Below are 22,166 nucleotides of genomic sequence, written 5' to 3'. Positions count from 1 at the left end.
CACTTTTAGGTGTTGCTGTAGCTAGCAGAAGCCAGGGGAGCCAGGGCAGCAGCAGGGCAGGAAGGGCAGCGCCCAAGGAGAGTTGATCTGGGGGAGGGTGCCCAGGGCAGGCTGACTCCCCAAAGGAGGCCAAACTGGGGAGGGGTGAGCTTTTAAAGGGGCAGAAAGATGAGGCAGTGGAGGTGAGTGTCTGATGAAGGGGAGCAGGAGCCAGGGCGCTGGGGCAGCGGGAGGGCAGAGGAGAGCAGGGGCACCTGGGAGAGGGGGGGACACTTACAGGGAGGGGCATGGGGTGCCCAAGAGAGCAGGAATGAGCTGGAAAAAGACACCCATTGGATGGCATGAGATCCCGACACCGGGCAGGTGGCACCATGGGGGTCACCCATGGTGGGGGGAGCTAGGGCACCTCACCAAGCCCAGGGGGCAGAGAGCCGGGCAGCCCTGGGGGGCACGAGGGGGGGTGCAGGAAGGTTGGGCCTGGCCCCTCACTCGAGGCTCTTAAGCCCCCTCCCCAGCTTGGATGACGGGGCACGGGGGGGGGGGGTCCGCGCTCAGGGCAGAGGAGGTCTGGGCCTTTTTCCTGAGTTTTCTTTCCGAGGCAGCGGGGTTAGGTGGCCCTCACTGAGCCTGGCACGACCCGCTTCCTCTGCTTCAGCTCCCTCCCTGGGCCCCAGGACCCTGGGCAGCCTGGCCCGAGGGGCGAAGTGGGGAAACTGAGGCTGCCAGGCCGGCCCGAGGGGCGAAGTGGGGAAACTGAGGCTGCCGGCCCGAGGGGCGAAGTGGGGAAACTGAGGCTGCCGGGCCGTGGGGCGAAGTGGGGAAACTGAGGCTGCCGGGCCGAGGGGCGAAGTGGGGAAACTGAGGCTGCCGGGCCGTGGGCGCCTTCCCAGCAGCCTCGGCGCCGGGAGCCCGCTAGGCCGCGGCGGGAAAGGACGGCCACGAGGCCCGGGAGCCCCCCTCCGCCCCGCACCCCGAGGTGGCAGAAACCGGGCGCCGGGAGGGGGCAAGGCGGGGGGGGGGGGGGGGGGAAGCGAGGCACCGCCCCCACCCCCAGTTTGGGGCGGGGCTGTGCCAGAGGGCGGAGCTCAGACCCCAGGCGGCCGAGCGTCCCCGACCGTTGCAATGGATGGGTGCGGCAAGGCATTTAAAAGAGCCAATGAGCCTCCAGGTCTCCCTCAGAAGGGCGGGACATGCAGCGTCTCTGCTCAATGAAATCCCGCGACTCGTCGGAGGGGGCGGGAAGCGCGGCCCCGCCAATGAGAGGGACGCACCGGAAAGATGACTGCGGAGGTTTCGCCCAATAAGGGCTGGCGGGGCGGGCCAGGCTTCCGGTCCGGCTTCTAAGGGGGCGGCGGCGACGCTGCATCCCTTCCCGGCGCGGCGCGGCATGGCGGGCAGCGCGACCCCCCGGCGGCGCCGGCAGCCCCAGCCCCAGCCCCAGCGGCAGCGGCGGCTCATGGTGATGCTGAGGGCCAGCGGCCGCCGGTTCGCCAGCCTCATGAGCAAGCTGGTGGCCAAGGTGAGGTCCCGCCCCCGGGCACCCCGCGGCCATGCCCCGGGCACCCCGCGACCCTGCCCCGCCCCCGGGCACCCCGCAGCCATGCCCCGCCCCCGGGCACCCCGCGGCCATGCCCCGCCCCCGGGCACCCCGCGACCCTGCCCCGCCCCCGGGCACCCCGCGGCTCTGCCCCGCCCCCGGGCACCCCGCGGCTCTGCCCCGCCCCCGGGCACCCCGCGGCCCTGCCCCGCCCCCGGGCACCCCGCGGCCCTGCCCCGCCCCCGGGCACCCCGCGGCTCTGCCCCGCCCCCGGGCACCCCGCGGCCATGCCCCGCCCCCGGGCACCCCGCGACCCTGCCCCGCCCCCGGGCACCCCGCGACCCTGCCCCGCCCCCGGGCACCCCGCGGCCCTGCCCCGCCCCTGGGCACCCCGCGGCTCTGCCCCGCCCCCGGGCACCCCGCGGCCATGCCCCCCCACGTGAGCCCCGCCTCCCCCGGGGCATCGCCCCCAGGACCCCGCTGCCCCGGGACTGCGCCCCCGTGGGAGGGACCCGTGGCCCCCGGCAGGGGGCTTCTCGTTGCACCCCCAGGAGCCCCCCACTGGCTGTGGGAGTGGGGGCTTGGGAGGGAGGTGCTGCTGTGCCCAGGAGCCTAGAGCCGGCTGCCAGGGGGCCCGGGAAAGGAGATGGGGGGCTCCCTGGGGAATCCAGGGGGGCTCCGGCCCTGAAGGCCCCTTGCTCCTCCTCCGCAGTACAACCACCCCTTCGAGGACGACGCCCTTGTGCGCATGGACAGCCTGACCTACCAGACCCCCCAGGGTAAGTCCCCGAGGGAGAAGGGGCTCCTTGTGGGGCCCACAGTGGGTCAAGGAATTCGCATTGCTGTGCCCCCCCAAGCCATTTCCAGAGCCCCAAAGTCAAGCCCCCAAAACATCAGCATCTCCTCTTTTCTCAGGCCCTTTTGTGTGGGGCCACACATTTGAGGCTTTGTTTTGGGTGCCACCTTTTCATTCTCCCATTATCAGGCAGCTAGAGAGCCCAAAGGCCTGGACCTCAGGGAGCTCACCCTCTCCTGAAAGATAAAAACACCCCATCAACGGAGCACTTAATAATAATAATAAGCTCTGTCGCGATTACTTTTCTAAAGAGCTGGTGCTCTTACAAAAGCAGCAGTAAACCCTGCCCTACCCTGCCCCCGCTCTGGGTGGGAATGGGAGTAAGAGAATTAGATGTCAGATACAGGCCAGGGAACAACGCGAGGATCAGGCTAGGGACCCCATAGGAGACTACCCTTGAGCTCAGCTTTGAAGGAAACGAGGGACGGGCATGAGAGGGAGAGGACACTGGGAGTCCAAAGACCTGATGGAGGGTGACTATTGCATTCAAGAACTACAGGGTGAGGGGCGGCTAGGTGGCGCAGTGCATACACCACTGGCCTTGGAGTCAGGAGGACTTGAGTTCAAATCCAACCTCAGACACTTAATAATTACCTAGCCAGGTGGCCTTGGGCAAGCCACTTAACCCCATTTGTCTTTAAAAAAAAAAAAGGAACTACAGGGTGAAGGCAGAAATGGCCAGTAGTAAGCCTAGCGAGGTCAGCTGGAAAGCATAAGAAGAGACTGGGTTCTGTCTAAAAGGCGAGAGCCCCCAAAACTTGTGGAGAAACATGGTGAAGGTCTGGTCGGCACTTGTGAGACTGTCTGCCTGGGTGGGCACTGGAGACATTGGGATTTGAAAAGAAAAAATCCTGCCCTGCAGCTTTGTGCTTGGGTAACTTCCCTTGGCCTCAGTTTCCCCATCTGTAAGATGAGGGCTCCCTTCCAGATCCTGGAAAAATAAGTCCTGTTCTGAATGTGTGGTTGGAGATGCAGGGGACGTGGCCACCCTTTCCTGCCACAGCCTAGCTGGCTCCAATGCCGAGGGGAGCCTGACTCACAGGGGCTCCTCCTTAGTTCCCCACCAGGGTGCTTCCTGGTTCTATCATCCTCTCCTTTGCTGCACTGCCAACTTCTCCTCATGCCCAGCAGTCTGCTCCTCCTTTTGGGACCTTGGGGCAGCTGGGGGCAGCTCCTCCAGAGTGGTCCTGTGCTGGCCTTACTACTGGCTGACATCTGCCCAGGCCTAGAGATTCCCTCTTCTTTTCTACCCACTCCCATTTGACCCCTCATCATTTTAGATGTCCTGGTCCTTTGTCTTGACTCCCCACTCTTTCAACCCTTGAGAGGGCCCCTGCCCTAGTCCTCTGATACCCCCCCTCCGCCTCTGATCTCACCTATACTGGCCCCAGTTAGCAGCCTCTCCTGTTCTTCCTCTTGGTTTCAGAGTTGCTTCTCTGCTAGTTCTCCTACCTTCTAACCTTCTCTGGCTCCTCTGCTTCCTGACCGGAGCGTGCTTGGCCCTCTTTCCTCACCACGGCCTGTCCCAGACCCAGCCACTAATTGCCTGCAAGGTTCGTGCCCAGTCTGTGCTTCAAACTGCCTCAGTTTCCATACTGTACCGTGGGGATCCTAGTTGTCTCTCCCTCCCAAGTTTGAGACAGGATCCAGTGAATGAACCATCCCTCAAGTCCTCTGCAGACCAGTGGTCTGTGAATGATGGCTTTCATTCCCATGTGGAATGAGCTGCTGGGGCTGCACAGACTAGCTCTGTACAAGATCATTATGGGGGATAGTGGGCAGAGGGAAGGCCCTGGAACTGGGCAGGTGGCAGAGGCGGCTTCCTGTAGAAGGTGGCACTCTAGGTAGGACTGGGTCAGCAGAAGCAAAGATATCCTTAATCCAAGCAGAGGAGAAAGAACCTGGCAGGCATGGGGGGTGGCCCAAGAGGAAAGCGAGGAAAGCCTGGAGAGGGAAAGAGGAGAGAGGGGGCAGGTTATGAAGGGCTTGGGAGGAGCCCAACAGAGTATTTTGTATTTGGTTCTGGAGGCCGTGGGAGCCACTGGGGTTACCAGTCCCTGCTTGTTGGGGGCAAGGTAGATATCAGGCCTTCTCTAATGTCTTTTCCACTGATAAAATGATACTGGTGTTTGAGGTTGAATTGTGTATATGTTATTCCCAAGAATTTTCTCTTCTAGGTCTTCATTAATAAAAACAAGAAAAAAAGAAATTGATGGAATAAATTAAGAGGAAACAAAATGATGTCACTTTGACATGATGGCTTGTTAAGATCCCTAAAGATTAATTGAAATAATAACTTCAGTAAAATAGTAGGATGTAAAATTCACAACTAGAAATTAGACTTATCTAGGGGTTCTATCTAGGGGTGTACAGAGATCTTGCAGTTCATGGGGAGACTTGAGGTCCACGATTTTGGATGAGATGGTATTATTTCTTAGTTTCAGCTTAATTAGCTTTCTTTGTAATCCCATGTGTTTTTTATTTTCGTGGGTAATTTTTTGGTTTGTTTGTTTTTTAGGTTTTTGCAAGGCAATAGAGTTAAGTAGCTTGCCCAAGGTTACATAGCTAAGTCATTATTAAATGTCTGAGGCTGAATTTGGCCTCAGGTCCTCCTGACTCCAGACCCAGTGCTCTACACACTGTGCCACCTAGTTGCCCCCTAAATATCTCTTGACCTAGCAATGCCATTGTGCTCCAAGCAGATCAGATTAAGAGGGGAAAAGACCTTTGTGTTCAAAGATAAAATAACAGAAAACAAAGCCTTCTCCATCAATTGCAGAATGACTAAACTAGTTCCAGAAGACTTACGTGAACTGATATAAAGTAAGTGAAGCTGAACAGAAATAGGAAAGTGTTGAAATAACAATATAGAAAAGACAAAGAGCTCTGAACCTAGGGAACAGCCACATTCTAGAGGCCCAGTGATGAAGAAACTAGCTGTGTACCTACCTAAGGGGGAAGTTTCAAGTCCCAGCATTCTTAAACCAATTCAGATTGTAAAGACAAGTTGAAAATGAATTAAAGTTGTGCTATTTGTGTGCTAATTTTTTTTTTCCCTCCAAGGACTAAGAAAATGGGGTGGAAGACTGGTGACCAAGAGAACAAGAATCTTACAGACTATCCAGGTACTGGTTCAAAGCAAAGTTCACAAACAATGCCTGCATGGCTAACTAAGTGTTAAGTGTGAGCTTTCACATCTGTTATAATTGATCAATCATCTGTTTTCTGTATTTGAAAGCAGTCTTCACCTACTTTTGTATTTCTGAGCTTTTTCAGACACTGTCCTTTGGGGCAGTAAGGAGAGCTCCAGATCCAGTCAGGAAGACTTGAGATCCAGTGAGGCCTCAGAGTCCTAAGTGCTGTGTGACCCTGGGCAAGTCACTGACACTGGTATCTCCTCCCTGAAATGACAGCAGCACCCACCTCCCTTCCCGGCTTGTTGGGAGGGTCAAATGAGAAGTTTTAAAGGACTTTGCAAGCCTTAGAGCAAGAGGAATGAGAACGATTCTAATTCTCAAGTCTTGGGTTTGTCTTCTGTCTTTTCTCATCTCTCCAATGCTGGAGTTCCTTTCAAGATCCCTTCCTGCCCAGAGATGACTCAGGGTACTCCTGGGAGTCAAGCCAAGATCTTAATTATTATTTAAGTACAATCAGAGGTATATTCATCCAATTGTTGAAATTTCTTTTTTTTTTAATTTTTTATTTAAGGCAATGGAGTTGAGTGACTTGCCCAAGGTCACACAGCTAGGCAATTATTATTAAGTGTCTCAGGTCAAATTTGAACTCAGGTCCTCCTGATTCCAGGACTGGTGCACCACCAACTGCCCTGAGCCAAGATCTAAGAGCATGAGTGCCACCCTCTTGGTATGCAACTTAGGGAAGAAGGAGACCTTGGACTCCTAACCAGTGGACTGCTGCTCTTCCTACTGGTCATCCTACCAAACTTGAAATTCAGCCTTTACTTTAAATGAGGTCCCTAGGTAGTCCTGATGGCCTACTGGGGTGCAGGACCCAGGATGTTATGAGGCTCTATACCTCTGCTCTTGACCCCCTGGCTGTCACTGAGAGCTTGGCACGGCTTCCCTTGTTGCCTCTCAGATTGGCTCTCCATCCACTTAAGCTTCTTGATATTCCATGATACTTTATGGAGAGAAGTATAAAATCTTACCTATGTTTTAAAAAGGTCTTCTTCCTAGGGATAAGAAGCTGGAAGTAGAGTTAGTCTAGAAAAGAGTCAAGGGATTTAGCGGACCCCAGGCTCATTTCAAGTCAGCTCCAAAGGACTCATTCCCCTTAGGTATGAAGAGATGTGTGGCTGCCAGGGATGAGGAGACCTAATCCCTGCTCTGGTCAGACCAAGGGAAAAGACTGCTCCAGGGCAAAGAAACACTATGTATTTGTTTGTGCAGAGAGCCTGGCTTCAGATCCTGCCTTGGAGGCTTCATGAGGGAGTGGACCCTTCAGAGCTCTGACTCTGGGATCCTGAAGTGTGGTTGGTTGGTTGTTTGATGGACTGCTCCAGCCAGCCTACCCAGGAGCCTCTCAGAGTGCCAGACTGCTAAACACTGGGAAAACCAATCCCTACCCTCCAGGAGCTTCCAATTTATTGAGGGACATCAATAGAAGACCTTGCATAAATTGAAGAATGTTTCAGAGGAAGGATAGGAGCAGCTAGGGACATCCAAGGTGGGATTCAACCTGAGTCTTAGGGCCACAGAAGCAAAGTGGGATCAGCCATGCCAGTGCCTCCAGTCTGGATCCAGAGTTTGGAAAAGAGAAGGGGCAGTGATGAAGAGCTACCCATCCTTCTTGCCAAAGAAAATCTGTATGGACCCCAGAGGTCAGAGGGAGGCATTGGAGTTAAGAAGGGAAGAGACAGGTCAGAGCTGCCTTTTGGCCACTGAATGGCCAGCGTACTGCAGTGGGGAGAGCCTTGGTGGTGGTACAGGTGTCTCAGGGAGAAGAGGACTTGGCAGCAGGCTGTCTGTAGGACATGAAGGCAGGACCAGGCAGGGATAACAGCCAGGATTGGGAACCTAAGAAAAGACAGGAGTAGGGATGCTTTGAATGCAGTGTATATGTAAATTTAAGCTGCTGAAGCTAAGCTTCTCTAAGACTTCTGGGACACCCAGACACCACCACTCCTCTTGTCTGGAGATGGTGATTGAGTCTCTGGCAGCGGAGAAGCCTGGCCAGAGAGAAGGGAGTAGGGCTTGGGACAGCTGCTTAGATATAACCATGAAGGGACGTTCATAGAAATCTGTACATCTCTCTAAGCCAACACCCACAGTGAGATTTCCCTTCTTTCCAAACCCTGTTGGGCTTGGCATTCAGCCATCTTCTGGCCTCTCAGAGAGATGAGAGAAGAGGGTAGCAGTGTGCTAGGCTTTGAGAGTATAGGGGCTAGCCCCAGGCTGTGTTGGTGTGGCATGTGGATGGCCTCATGAGAGGCCCAGTGATGGCTGTCCTCAGATCCTCTGACTACATCTCATGCTGTGCTAGGCAACTGGCAAAACCAGCTTCAAGAGCTTTCAATCTTATTCTTTCCCTATCTCTCCAACCCTGAATCCATCTCCTGGAAGAAATAAAAAGCTTACTTAATCCCATAAACCATCCCTTCTCTTCCCCTCCCCCTCCCCAAAGCACGCCCAACTCCTAATAGCTTCAGAAAGATCAGCTCTAAGTCATTAGCACATCTCAAAAGTCCAGAGTAAGTGGTCCTAGTCGTTCAAGGCTACTCTTGGACCTTGAGGCCTGTCTGAATGGAATGGGAACATTATTAGAGAAAATGGCCTAAGAAGACAGTGTCCTCTCCAGTCTGTCAAAATGAAAAAATTTTTACTGTTTATAGAGTTAGAATCTATAACTAAAGTCAATTATTGTTGACGTTTTCAAATGTCATAACTTTTTTTTTTAAGACATCCCTGGAGAAAGAATACAGTATAGATAAGGTCACGCAAAGCACTGTCACAGGTAAGACAAACCTCTAAACATTTTGTGAATAAACTTTGGGTGGTATAAGAACTCCTGGTTTGCAAGGAGAATTTAGATCCCAAGTGAACTGAACAACTAAGGTACTTAGCTCTTTAGTAAGGTTTCTGGAATGTTGGTTAATCCATGCTTAGGAGCGATTCTGGAAGCCTGATGCCTGCCAGCTCAGATACCATTTCCAAAGATGTGTTCTCAGGAAGTCCATTGGTCTGACTCATTGTAATAACTTAACATCTGTATGCATGTATACCATGTGCTTTGTAAATAGGATCTCATTGATCTCACAACAACCACACCTTACTAAGACAAAGGTTTAGTAACTTGTCCAGGATCACACAAGTGACTGGAGCAGGATTTGAACCTCTTGTCTTCTGAGAGCTATAATCGAATGTTATTCCTTTGAAATAGCTCTCCAGGTTAGGACTCCACTTGCTATCACTGTTCTTCAGATCATTCTAACTTGATTGTTGATTCTGAGAATTTTCTGTACCCTTTGAAATAAGCATTTCAGGGTGCTTGGCAGCTAAACATTTAGAATCAGCCAGAGGAATTGTTATAAATTAAAGTCTACTTGCTTTATCGCTTGACACATGATTTTGATTCTACCACAAATATCTGGATCAAGTGCTAATGAGACAATGATGGTTATGTCTAAGAATCATTAGCATATTTGTGAAGCAATCAATGATGCAGTTTGAAAAAGTTTAATGTATTTCGGAATAATAAAAATTAATCAATTTCCAGTTGGAATTTATTTATTTATTTGCTTTTAGATGTCAAAGGCAAAAGGAATGTTGATAACTTCTTGAAGGTAAAACCCAATCCTCCAACACAACTTCCTTTCATTTTTCTACAATTGGGCAGAGTTAGACAGGAAGAAAGGAGGTTTGCATGAATTAAGACTTCCCCGGACATAGGAAACTTAACCCTGGGGGCTTTCTCCCCTCTTCCTCCCCCCAAAACATGTTCTGACTGTTCACTACAGCAAGAGTTACCAAATAGTAAGGACTTAAAATGAGTGGGGAAAGTATAGTCATAGATTCCAATCCAGGGTTCTCACATCTTGACCTATGGTTTCACTGGTTTGGGAAATCCTTAGGAGGTAACTCCCTCTATGAATGAATCAAGACATTATTTGTTAAGTCCTTACCATGGCAAGCTGTGTGCTACATGCTGATCATACCTTTCCAAAAGTCAGAGCTTACATTCTTTTTTTAAAGGCAATACGGTGACTTGTCCATGGTCACACAGCTGGGGAATTATTATTAAGTGTCTGAATCTGGATTTGAACTCAGGTCCACCTGACTCCAGGGCTAGTGCTCTATCCACTGAGCCAACTAGCTGCCCCCCCAGAGCTTATGTTCTAATGGAAAGAATGAGCATGAAGTTCCTGGGATGATGAAGGGTCAGTAGGACACCTGTTGCAGAAGTGACATCATTGATAAGATGATGATTCTAGAATTACTGGGTGCAAAGATGGCTGGAGAGGGCCCTGAGGAGAGGTCTCATGATAGGGACAGTAGGTTCCTAACTTAAAAGGGTTAATTCCTCCAGGGCTTGGTGTCTGACCCAAACAGCATGATTACTGGTTTGGAGATAGCCAGGTAGTGAGTTAGGTATCATTTCTCTCCCTAAGAGGAAAGCTGGGCATTCTTGGAGCTGCGAACACATAGATTTGCCATTTCTTTCTTCCTCTAGTAGACTTGGCCTTTATATTAAAAGGATCTTACTTAAGGAGCTGTACAGTTGAGTTTTTGAGCATATGACTTTTTTTTTTTTGGACCTAGAATGACAGCATTCGAAGCCTTCCAGAAAATGATTTAGACAAGAAATGCATGGCCCGAGTCGATGTGATTTTGGAAGATGAGCATCCCAAGTTGATCAAGGTAACTTTTTTTTAAATTAATATTATTGCTCTATTTTGTGTTTTACATTACCTGCCTTTCTCTATATCCTTCTCTCTACTTTCTCCGTCTCTTACAATGAAGAATAAAAAAGAAAAACCACAACAATTTCACCAAGCTAACCAATACATCAAAATAAGAATGCCATTCTCTCCCCAGTGCGCCTTCCCCCCCAGTCCCCTGACTCTCCAAGGAAGTGAGGGATGGGGTCTTAAGAATCTCACTCATCACAGTTCACGAAGTGTTTTTTTGGTTGATCTATCTGTTCATGTCATGGAGGGTATGGTATGTGGTTTTTCTGCTTCTGTGAACCTTTGTTTTTCACCATCTGTGTGGTCCAAGATTAGAGTGGACTGCTGGGTGAGAAGTCAGGGGTGATCAGTGGGGGAAGTGTGCATGTATCATGAGGTTTGGACCCCCCCCTGGTTTCCAGCCCTGGGGGTGGAGGAAATAGAGACCCTAGCATATCTAGGGTCCTGTAGCAGCTCGAGGTCCGACAACTGTCAGAGTGTCAGAGGCTCTGAGGAAGAAACTCCAGGGCCAGTTGTTGGGACTTTGATGTTGAGCTGCTTCCTCATACATATTCAGTTGTGTGATCAAGATACTTTCAGCCTTGCTCAATGGTTTTTTTGGGGGGGATTGGTTTGGGGGATTTTTTTTCAAGACAGTGGGATTAAGTGACTTGCCCAAGGTCACACAGCTAGGGAATTATTCATGCACCGTGGTTTTAAATCTGACTTGTGCTTTATTTCCAGGTCGACAGTTTCAGCAAGGAAAACCAGCAGTCCTATCCCATGATCCTTTCATCCAAACCTTTCTTTGGTGAGTGACCCAAACATTCCAGACATCTTCAGGACAGACCTTGTAGAGCCAGTCTTGGGGTTCCTTTATGGGGAATCATTGGGAGTTTTCCTACCTCCTGCTGGGTCTGCCAAACCCTGGCCAGGCCAGGGAGTGGGATCAGACTCCTCAGCTCCTTTCTTTGTCCTGACTTGACTAAAGGTTTCAAGAAGAAAGAAATGTCTTTGATTGGTGAGCAGCACATTCAGCTGAGCTCTCTTGTGCCACCCACTTTAAAACTTAACTTTTAAAGACACATCTCCAAATCATTGGGTTTTTCAGTTGGGACCACTGGGCATGTGAATGTGAACCAATGTGAATCAGTATGGAGTGATGATTTTAGCCTGGTAGGGCACAGGGACAGCTACCCCAATTTGTCCCCAGTGGCCAATTCCCCAATGAGGACCCCCTACTCAGTGTTCCTTGGGCTGTATGTCCCAGCATGGTGTAGGGCTGCCCTCAGAGCCTTGACAGATGTGAGAACCTACCAGATCTTCTATTGCCGTGGCCTAGTCTTCAAGGCCCAGGCCACCTCTATACCTCTGGGAAGCCACAAAGCAGGGCTTGACTGAATTACACAGAAATATTTCTCTGTCCAGTTCATTTGGTCTTCATTTGTTCTCAGATCACAGCAGGAATGGCCCCTGGAAGACTAATGGAATTCCAGATCATCCAACTTCATCCCCCCAAGATGCTGAGATGTCCCCAAATCAAAGCTTGATAGACTGGAGAGCCAAAAGAAAACACTTGAGTAGGTCCTTATGTGTCACTACTTTTGAAGATGAAGAATCTGCCCAGGACCTCACACTGAGTGACATCTATGTCGAAATGTTGTACTCGCTGTTTAAGTGTTTACCTTCTCAGAAGAGTGTCCTTGTTTCCACAAATAAATATGCCTCCAAAGTCTGGGTCCAAAAGAAGAAGAGCCTTAACATCACCTTCACAATGAGAAATAGTTTTCTCAAGCTTAATCAAACATTCGAAATTATCTCAGATGAGAAAAATAGTTTAATTTGCAGAAAGGATTTTAAGCAGAATATTTTGCCCTATTCTGAACAAAACAGTGTTGCCAAGGACAATGAATTGTTACCCATTGGCCCCACCTGCTTCCCAAGTGTTTCTTCCCCATCATCAGCTCTGAGGGGGCCACTGTATAACCTCTCCATTCAGGAATCTCCTTCCAGGTCCATGGATGGGAGACGAGCAACCCTCAGTCCTTCCCTGGCAGCTCAGAAGGGAACACTGCATATCCACTCTATTCAGGAATCTCCTTCCAGGTCCATAGATGGGAGACAAGCAGCCCCCAGTCCCCCCCGAGCGGCTCTGAGGGGAACACTGCATAACCACTCTATTCAGGAATCTCCTTCCAGGTCCATGGATGGGAGACAAGCAGCCCCCAGTCCCTCCCGGGAAGCTCTGAGGAAAACACTGTATAACCTCTCCATTCAGGAATCTTCTTCCAGGTCCATGGATGGGAGACAAGCAACCCTCAGTCCCTCCCGGGCGTCTCTGAGGAGAACACTGCGTAACCACTCTATTCAGGAATCTCCTTCCAGGTCCATAGATGGGAGACAAGCAACCCTCAGTCCCTCCCTGGCAGCTCAGAGAGGAACACTGTATAACCACTCTATTCAGGAATCTCCTTCCAGGTCCATAGATCAGAGACAAGCAGCCCACAGTCCCTCCCAGGAACCTCTGAAGAAAACATTGTATAACCTCTCCATTCAGGAATCTCCTTCCAGGACCATGGTTGAGAGACAGGCAGTCCCCAGCCCCTCCCAGAGCTCCATGGGATCCCAATCCCCATCAGCCCTCAATTTGTGTCTGCCCCCCAATTTGACAAGTGCAAAGGAGAGATTCTGCCCTCTGAAGCAAAGTTCTGAAGGGGATACATCAAAGCAGGGATCCATGGGAATGCCATGGCTGCCACAGACGCCCAAGAATGCTCCCCTGCCCCATGAAAGACTTTGTCAGGAGCTCTCAGCTTCTGCACCCTCTGAAGCATGCCCAGGGACAGGCTTTCCTAGAAAGAAAGGGGCAAGAAAGGCCTTGCCTTTTGGCATGGAACAGACAACCTGCAAAGCCCAGGATTCCATCGATAGTATATTTGATGCATACTCCCAAGAAACAACTCGGTGGGCCCAGGAGCTTTTATCCCTTAGGAAATCCAGGCAAAAGTCCAAAATGCTGACTCCCAGCAAACTTGAGGATTCTCTGGAAGGTTTCATTCCCCGGGATGGTCTCCAGGGGCTCCAGAAGGCAGCTTTCCCCCAGGGCATTGCCAGAAACTCCTCATGTGAGACAGTCCCTACAGTCCACTGCACAACTTTGCCCAGGACCACCTTGAAAGAAGACTTTTTTTCCCCAACAAAAAGACGTAAAGTGTTAGACTCCCAGACATAGAAATGCTTCAACTCTTCAAAGATGAAAGATAAAGGGTAGGTAATTTTTAAAAGTAATCAGTGTTATTAACTATAAATAGCACTGGTGGAAAGGAGTGGCCCTGGAATATCTTGAGTTTCAATGAGAATTCAATGCGTTAAAATAAAAAACAAATACATGATTTTTGAAATGTATGTGCATATCTGAAATTATAGAAGTAACTTGGTGTCATGAACCCCCAGGATCCAGGTTCGCCCCTGGCTTTATCACTTTCTCCCTAGACAGCCTTGGACAAACCAATCACTTCTGGGCCTAGGTTTCCCCAGTTGTTACATGATGTCACAGAAGCCCTCATGCAGACAGAATTCTGAGCCCTTTGTGTTTGAAAATTCCAAGTTGATTGATGGTCAAGAATCTGGTTTTGACCCCCCAGTTCTTGATCTTTCTATTTTCTGTAGTCTAGTCATCTGTACTCTTGCACCTCCCGTCCCACTCTTTCTTCTCTTGCATCCTCAGTGTTTCTGCTGCCCTTTATTTGGTGCTGCTCCTCTTTTATTCCTTCTTGGTCTGTTAAGTGTCTGAGACCAGATTTCAACCCAGGTACTCCTGACTCCAGGGCCGGTGCTTTATCCACTGCGCCCCCTGCCTTTTCTTTCAATGATGTCTTTAAACTTCTAGGAATTCAGTTGGCTGTTTCTATGAAGAAATAACTCTGGTCTCAGTTCATTTGTCATCCTGATTCCTATCTGACCACTGCATTAAATGGCTTCAGAGGAGAAAGTGAGGCTGGTGATGTAGCACAGCACCCCCCACCCCAAACCAATTCACTTGCTTGTCATGGCATCACCTCCCTGAGGTCATGGTCTTTGAAAATGAAGAACAAACTGGTCCCACCAACCATATAAAAGGACATAGTCAACCAGATGTCCCATAGGCCTTTTGAGCTCAACTTTGTTAAACGGAATTCATTATCATCATTGTTACTTCTGTATCTTTATAGAAGCAAATTGATTTTTTTTTTATCAGTTAAATGATATGGAAGCACCAACCTTTTGGTTGGTCAGTTCTTTCATGGAGATGTTGGCAATTGATATCAAGACACTAGACATCTTTTTTTTATCCCTAGAAGTCTGAGAAGAGATGCAATTCACCCTCTAGGAACCCAATTTTGTGCAAGTGGAGGACACATCCAGAATATGTTTATGGGACAAAAATATAATAGAATCACTGTCATTGATATGACAGTGATCCTATTACACATCTTTTATATATACATATATATGGTAGCTAGGTGATGCAGTGGTAGAGTGGCATTCCTGAAGTCAAGAGTACCTGAGTTCAAATCCATTAGCTGTGTGACCTTGGGCAAGTCACTTAGCACTTTGCTCATATCCAGGTTCATCTCCAGTCATCCTGATTCTTTTCTGACCACTGGATTCAAATGGCATCAGAGGAGAAAGTGAGTCTGGTGACTGAGCACAGTCCCCCCCCAATCCAACTCACATGCTTGTCTTAAAAAATGAAGACCATTTATATGCATGTGTATGTGTATATCCATGTGCATACACATTTTAAATTCTATGACTACACATGTAAACACATGGGCACACAGGTGGGAAGAGTATTCCTGGTCTAACTTTCTGCAGCCTTGGTAACAATTTTGGGTTGCCACTTAAGCCCTTCAGGACCAGGCCGGGTGGTTTCCATGGTCCCAGCTCCCAAACCCTATGATCTTGTCAGAGCTGTGCAACTCTTTGACAGTTGTGTCCTAGAATTTGATTCTTGCTGAGGAACTTTAGCCTGTGGAGTACATCTGTACCCAGTATCTTCCATCTAAGGCTCCAAGCCATCTCCCCACAGCTGCCAAGGAACTTGCTTTGTTAGGTTTTTGCAAGGCAATGGGTTTAAGTGGTTTGCCCAAGGTCACACAGCTAAGTAATTATTAAGTGTCTGAGTATGGATTTGAACTCAGGTCCTCCTGACTCCAGGGCTGGTGCTTTATCTACTGCACTATCTAGCAGCCCCCCAAGGAACTTTCCTAAAGCATAGGTCTCTATCCTTCCATAGTGACTTTTACAGGTTCTAGAACACAATAGAAACTCTGGCTTTAAAGTTCTTCACCACCGCCCTCTGTTCCATTTTTCCGGCTTTATTACTTCTTTATTGCTTTCTCCTCTACATTCTCTCTGTGGTCCAGCCGTGCCAGAAAAATAAACCTGAAGTCACTTAAGATTCTGAAGAGCACTGGGCAGGATAACATGCTGGATGCTGAGGTCGAGCAGAACCACCAAGCATTCAAACTTGGTCTTTTACAGAGAGCGCAATTCCGATGGGCTGCCCATGTTGTTGGAATGCTAAATGTATTCTTTCTTAAAAAAAAAAAAACGTTTACAGAGAACTCACACAAGGAAAGTGCTTCTATGGAGGTCAGAAACACCAATATAAGGACATTTTCAGGGTCTCTGGAAAATTTTGAATTAATCGTGAGACACAGGAGACACTGACCCAGAACCATCCAGCCTGGCATGCCCTCCTCAGAGAGGGTGCTGTATTCTATGAGCATGGTGGAATTGAAGCAACTCAAAGGAAACCTGACATGCATCAATTTAGCACCATCTCCACCCCAAATATTCATGTGCACCCACCTTGTAACAGAACCTTCTGAACTTGGTCTGTCAGCCACGCTGTACCTTGACCCCTATTGGTCTCCTTCAAGCATGAAGGATGACTGCAGTTCAACAACAGTCCAGTAGAGATGACCTCAGGATTGCTCATGCTAGTCTCCATTTCCTATCTTGAAGCCTTGGCTTGGGTTGTCCCTATTTCTAGAATGCCCTCTTCTTTCATTGAGCTTCTTAGACTTCATTTCCTTCCAGACTCAGGTGCACCCTTCTAGGTGATCCCTCTCTCCCCCAGCTCCTTATGCCTTCCCTGCCCTCCCAATGACTATTCATTTGTGTATTTTACCCAGGGAACATCTGACCTGCCTTGAATTAATGAAATATTTCACTAAATATAGCAAGCTAATTTTAGGCTGATAATTTTGTGTGGCTCAAGAATGTTATAAATATTCAAATGCCCCTTGGCAGAAAAAAAGGTTTCCCGCCTCTGTTCTACACAATTCATATGGATTATCTGTATGTATTTCTCCCCAATAGGATTGTTTTTTGAAATAAGGGGCTCTTTCTTAGCACACAACTGGCACATAGTAGATGGCTCAATGCTCTTGGAAGGCAGGGCCTGGTTCCCCTGGATCCAGCACAATAACTGCCATATCATAAGAAATTGACATTCTTCGTGGTTCAGTTTCATTTTTGTCTTTGAATCAAACGTGGTAACTCAGCACTTTAAAAATATTTCATTTTTTCTGACTACATGTAAAGATAGTTTTCAACATTCATCTTTTTTGATGGTTTTGAGTTAAATATTTTTCTGTTTTATTCTCTATGACAGTGAATAATCTAGTATAGGTTGTACAATTATGTTTAACATATTTCCATATTATGTAATGAAAAAAAGAATCAGAGGGATGTCTAGGTGGTGCAGTGGATAGAGCACTGGCCCTGGAGTCAGGAGGATCTGAGTTCAAATACACCTCAGATACTTAATTCCCTAGCTGTGTGGCCTTGGGCAAGCCACTTAACCCCATTGCCTTGCAAAAACCTGGGGGAAAAAAAGAAAGAAGAATCAGATCAAAAGGGAAAAAAACAAGTTTTTAAAAGCAAACGTAGCCTGTTTTGGTTGGCATTCAAACTCCACATTTTTTCCTCTGAGTGTAAATGGCATTTTCCTTATTAGGTTCTTGAATCCTGAACTATTGAAAGGAGCTGAGTTCATCTACAATGTTGCTGTCATATGGTACAACAGTCTGGTTCTGATCACTTCACTCAGCATCCATTCATGCCAGTCTTTGCAGGCTTTTCTGATTTCTTAGAGAACAGTAGTGCTCCATAACATTCATATACCATAACTGTTCTAGCCATTACCCTCTCAATTTCCAATTCTTTGGAGCTGCCATAAATATTTTTTGGTACATGTTTTTGGGGATACAAACCTATCAGTAGTATTGCTAGATCAAAGGGAAGGCAATTGCTCTCTAGAAAGGTTGGATCAGTTCACATCTCCACCAACAGTGCACAGTGTCCTGGTTTTCCCACATCCCCTCTAGCATTTGTCATTTTTCTTTTATATCATCTGATAGGCAGGAGGTGGCACCTCAGAATTGTTTTAATTTGCATCAGAATACACTTTATAAACCCTAAACTGCTCTGTAAATGTTGGCTTTCACTATTTGCAACCCCAAGACCTAGTTCTTGGGACACAGTAGGTACTTATCAATATTGTTATTGATTCCTTCCATCTCTTATTGGCCAACTCTTTGTGCGCACCACCCCCTCTTTTATCTCCAGGCCAAAGGTGGATTCATGGGTTAAAAGGCCAACATCAAGTTATTTCTGAAAGGCTAATTCTTTAATCATTTGCTTAATCAACCCTAATTCCAGTGTGGTGTGATTCTCCATGAGCCAGAGTACCTATACCTATTCCCCATAGTCTATCCATCCTATTGTTTTTGCCTATTTTGGATAATTCTGTTAGGAGGGAACATGGAAAGTATAGAAATAAGATTCGGCTACATAAGTATTTTAAGTATTTTAAATATTTTGAAATCAAATATTCTTTGTTTTTAACATAGAAATAGTTGATTTTCAGACTCTTCCTGTGAGATCACTGTCCATTGGAGGTAGATTGAGGAGGTACGCCTTTGCTGGAGTTTTTTTGTATGTTGTCTTGAGTTATACGTGGTATCCTTGGTTAAATATGTTGAACTTTCCAAGCTCATTTAGGAAACTACAAAAAACCCATTTGTGTATTTTTCCAAGTATTCCTTGCAGTACTGTCCATATTGTAGAGAAGGCAAAGCCTTCCTTCTACCTTCCTCCCAGATTCTTAGCCATTAAATCAATTGAAAGAATCTTCCCTAGTTCAATATTGTAGGAAGGATTTGTTGAGTCCTTTCAGTCATGTCTGACTCTGTTTTGAGATTTTCTTGCCAAGATACTGGAGTGGTTTGCCATTGCTTTCTCCAGTGCATTTTATGGTTGAAGAAACTGAAGCAAGCAGAATGAAGTGACTTGCCTAGGGTCACACAGCAAGTAAGTATGTGAGGCCATATTTGAACTCAGGTCTTCCTGATACTAGGCCCAGTATTCTATCCATTACCTCGGTCCAAATGGTATATTCTCTTGTTAAGGATTCAGAATAAAAGCCACTGTTTCTGTTCACCCTAGCTCAGATCCCACCTTACAACTCCACATCCAAGTATACAGAGTAAACAGAAGTTGGAGAAGTTGTGTAGGTGGGAATAGACAGAGGAAAACAAGAGTGAGTTCTGGGGAATGACTCTTTCCCTTAGCATTCTTAAAGTTGCAGATGTCTCCTTGAACATCACCACATGTTGGACTCCGAGGAGTCTTCCCCTTTGCTTTGGCCTCCTTTGTCACCTTTCTCTTTTCACCAAACCTGAAGAGATCTCTTGCTCTATGGGTGCACACTCAGGAAACACCTGGGGGGAGTGGGGAGAGGAGAGGGCTCACACTGACTGATCACTTCTGTCAACAGGGCCCCTGATATCAGATGCTTTCCCACTGACCCAGGAGATTCCCCTAGTAGAAGGTTAATGAAATCTAGGATGTCCGGTTCCTATCCATCATGCCAAGGAGTCACCTGTGGGGACTTGGCCAAGGTACGGGTACTGAAGAAATGAGGTCTTTCTGGTATGTGTGTGTATGTGTATGTCTCCTCTGGGGGGCCACTGGTAATAGCAGGAATGGTCATATTTTATTCTTAATGAGCATTTCTTCCTTCTGTCGCAGAAGTGGAGTAAAAAAGAGCTCCTTTAACTGGTACCCTTATCTTCTCACACCTGTAGTCCCCTGTAACCTTGCCTTGGTTTCCACCATCCCTTCATTTTGTTGCTAACATCTCCTTTCCCAAATCCTATCCTCCACAAAGTAGGAGCTCAGGAAGCTTTCCTCATGTTATTTCTTGGTCCCCACCCCTTCTGTCTTGCCCCCTGAGATGAGGACTGAGTTGTGCTGGTAGGTCTCATGACCTACCTCCAAGATCCATCCCCTCCCCCTCCATTTCAGCAGGTATGCGTGTTTAAAATAAGGAGGTGCTGAGAACAATTTTTATCATAATTTGACTCTTAAATACAATTTGTATTTGTGGTGTTTAATGTATTATATTGTTTTAAAGCTGCTATGGAAGTTATAATGTAAAATATGTTTTGCATAGATCTGCTTCTGCTCTCAGGTCTCTCTGTCAGTGCAAAGGGTCACCTGCACAAAATATTAAGCATAGTCTTGGCCTAAGAGCTGTATGAAGAGCCGGCTGAGGAATAACTATTGAAAAGTAGAGGTTCCTATTCCATTTCTGTCCTGCCAGATGGATCCCTGAGGTTTGAGCCCTGACTCTGCCTCTTAAGTCTCTGTGGATCTCAGTTCCATCATATGTTAAATAGGGAGCCTTCTAGTTCTTGACCTCCAATCTTGTGGTCTCTCTGTGCCTCAGTTTACTCCATTGTCAGATAAGGCCATTGGATTCATTTGACCTCTGAGATTCTTTCCAGTTCTAAGTCAATGACCCTCTGGTCCTCTACTTTGAAGGCCCCTCTGCCTTCCCTAGGGTTGTAGACCCTTGAAATCTAGGGATATAACTCTAGGATAAGTAGAGAAAAATATAATAAATTAGTTTTTAGACTCCAAAAGTCAATTGTGCTGGCATAGTCTTTTGCTTTTTCCTAGTGCCAACTGGAGGTTTTCCCCGAGGGATAGAGGAGAAGAGGTATAGTGTTTAGAAGCTCATGAAACCAGAGATTGGAAAGTTTCACCTTTAGGCTCTGTGATTAATGACCCAATCAAAGGATGATATCCTAGATTAGGCAGAACTTCAAACTCTCCTGGTTTACTCCTGGGAAAGGTTTTAATTTGCTTCAGAGGAAAATAATAGCCATTTCCCAAGTCATTTTTATAATCAACCCTGTTGAGTATTCTTCCTGTACTTGTTTTAAATAACTAATGGAGAATGGGTACATGGGGGGAACCTTACTGCCAACTTCAGTGAAGGGACATCACACGACTTCATATTCATGCCCATTTTTTGAATGAGACTAAAAACAATTATTGTTACTGTTCAGATCCAACCCTTCCCCTCCATTTTAGCAGGTATCTGTGTTTAAAATAAGGAGGTGTTGACAACAAGTTTTATCATAAGACTCAAATACATTTCATGCATGTGATATATAATGTAATACATTGTTTTAAAGCTGCTTATGGAAGTTATAGCAATAAAATGTTTTGCATAGATCTGCTTCTGAGCTGCCATATGAAGTATTCTACCTCTACTATCAATAAATCAATTAGCATATATTAAGCACCTACTATGCATCAGACTCTCTGATAAGTATTGGGGGGGGGATACACATTCCAAAATAGCCCCTTTCCTCGATAAAAGGAGCATTGAAGACATTTGAGAAGAATGAAAGGGTCAGATTTATGACTAGGAAAGTCAGCCTGGCAGCCACATGGAAAACATTGAACAGGAAGGAAGACCAAGTAGCCAGGACATGAGAAAATCAGTTGAGTGTCTATTGCGAAAGGTTAGGGAAGAATTGATGATGACCATGTGATGATCACACTGAGGTGAGTAGAGAGGAGGAGGTGGACAAGAGATATGATAGGGGTATAATTCACAAGTGTGAGTAAAACAGGTGAGTTTGAATGTTAAATACCAAGGAACATGCAGGTAGAAATGTCCAATAGACAGTTGGTGATGTGGGGATTGGAATTCAAGAGAGACTTGGAACAGATCTGTAGATTTGGGAGACATAGGTAAAGAGATAATAGAAAATGAGAAGAGGGTTCCCAGGATCCAGTGTTTGAGTACCCCCATAGTAAAGGGAATGGGATATGGGTGATGATCTCCCAAAGGAGCCTGAGAAAAAGTAATCAGACAGGAAGGAGGAGAAGCAACATGGAGCCATCTCTTGAAAATGATCATAATACAGGCGGCTAGGTGGCACAGTGGATAAAGCACTGGCCCTGGAGTCAGGAATACCTGGGTTCAAATCCGGTCTCACACTTAATAATTACCTAGCTGTGTGGCCTTGGGCAAGCCGTTTAACCCCATTTGCCTTGCAAAAACCTAAAAAAAAAAAATGATCATAATAGGACAGCTAGGTGTAATGGATAGAGCACTGGTCCTGGACTGGGGGTACCTGAGTTCCAATCTGACTTCAGATACTTAATAATTACTTAGCTGTGTGTCCTTGGAAAAGTCACTTAACCTCATTGTGTTGCAAAAAACCTAAATATCTAGACAGATAGATAGAAATTATAATAACATTATATATACAGCACTTAGTATGTGCCAAACTAATTTGATCCTCACAACTACTTCAGAAGGTTAAGTGCTATTATCCCCAATCTACAAATGGGGAAATGAAGGCAAATAGGTGAAATGACTTGCCCAAGGTTACACTGTGTTTTGAAGCTGATTTTGAGCTCAGACAATGAGTTTTCCTGACTCTAGACCTGACACTATTCATTGCACCAATTAATTGCCTCATAAAAGAGAGTGAATCCAAGAGAAGAAA

The 22,166-nt window shown here is 47.2% G+C and overlaps 1 protein-coding gene across 3 annotated transcripts in view; it reads left to right on the top strand.

Moving 5' to 3' along the window:
- The first annotated feature begins 1,208 nt into the window (after positions 1-1,208).
- The window catches only part of LOC141489058 (uncharacterized), a 33,295-nt gene continuing 12,337 nt past the window's right edge, over positions 1,209-22,166 (top strand). Inside the window, exons 1-9 of one of the 3 annotated variants that reach the window (XR_012468887.1) lie at positions 1,209-1,519; positions 2,250-2,316; positions 5,457-5,518; positions 8,312-8,366; positions 9,158-9,195; positions 10,172-10,270; positions 11,044-11,110; positions 11,754-13,566; positions 19,130-19,253. Coding sequence is in view for 2 of the 3 variants with exons in the window: in XM_074189674.1 (XP_074045775.1) it covers positions 1,388-1,519; positions 2,250-2,316; positions 5,457-5,518; positions 8,312-8,366; positions 9,158-9,195; positions 10,172-10,270; positions 11,044-11,110; positions 11,754-13,531 (2,298 nt within the window). In the remaining variant the exon portion in view is untranslated. Of the gene's footprint in view, positions 1,520-2,249; positions 2,317-5,456; positions 5,519-8,311; positions 8,367-9,157; positions 9,196-10,171; positions 10,271-11,043; positions 11,111-11,753; positions 16,825-19,129; positions 21,536-22,166 lie in introns of those variants that run through there. The other 2 variants (XM_074189674.1, XM_074189673.1) reach the window with 2 other exon arrangements.

Source organism: Macrotis lagotis, chromosome 5 (genome assembly GCF_037893015.1).
Source record: "Macrotis lagotis isolate mMagLag1 chromosome 5, bilby.v1.9.chrom.fasta, whole genome shotgun sequence".
Classification (NCBI taxonomy): domain Eukaryota; kingdom Metazoa; phylum Chordata; class Mammalia; order Peramelemorphia; family Peramelidae; genus Macrotis; species Macrotis lagotis.
The sequence above is the reverse complement of the archived record's forward strand: the minus strand, read 5'-3'. Positions and strand labels throughout refer to the sequence as shown.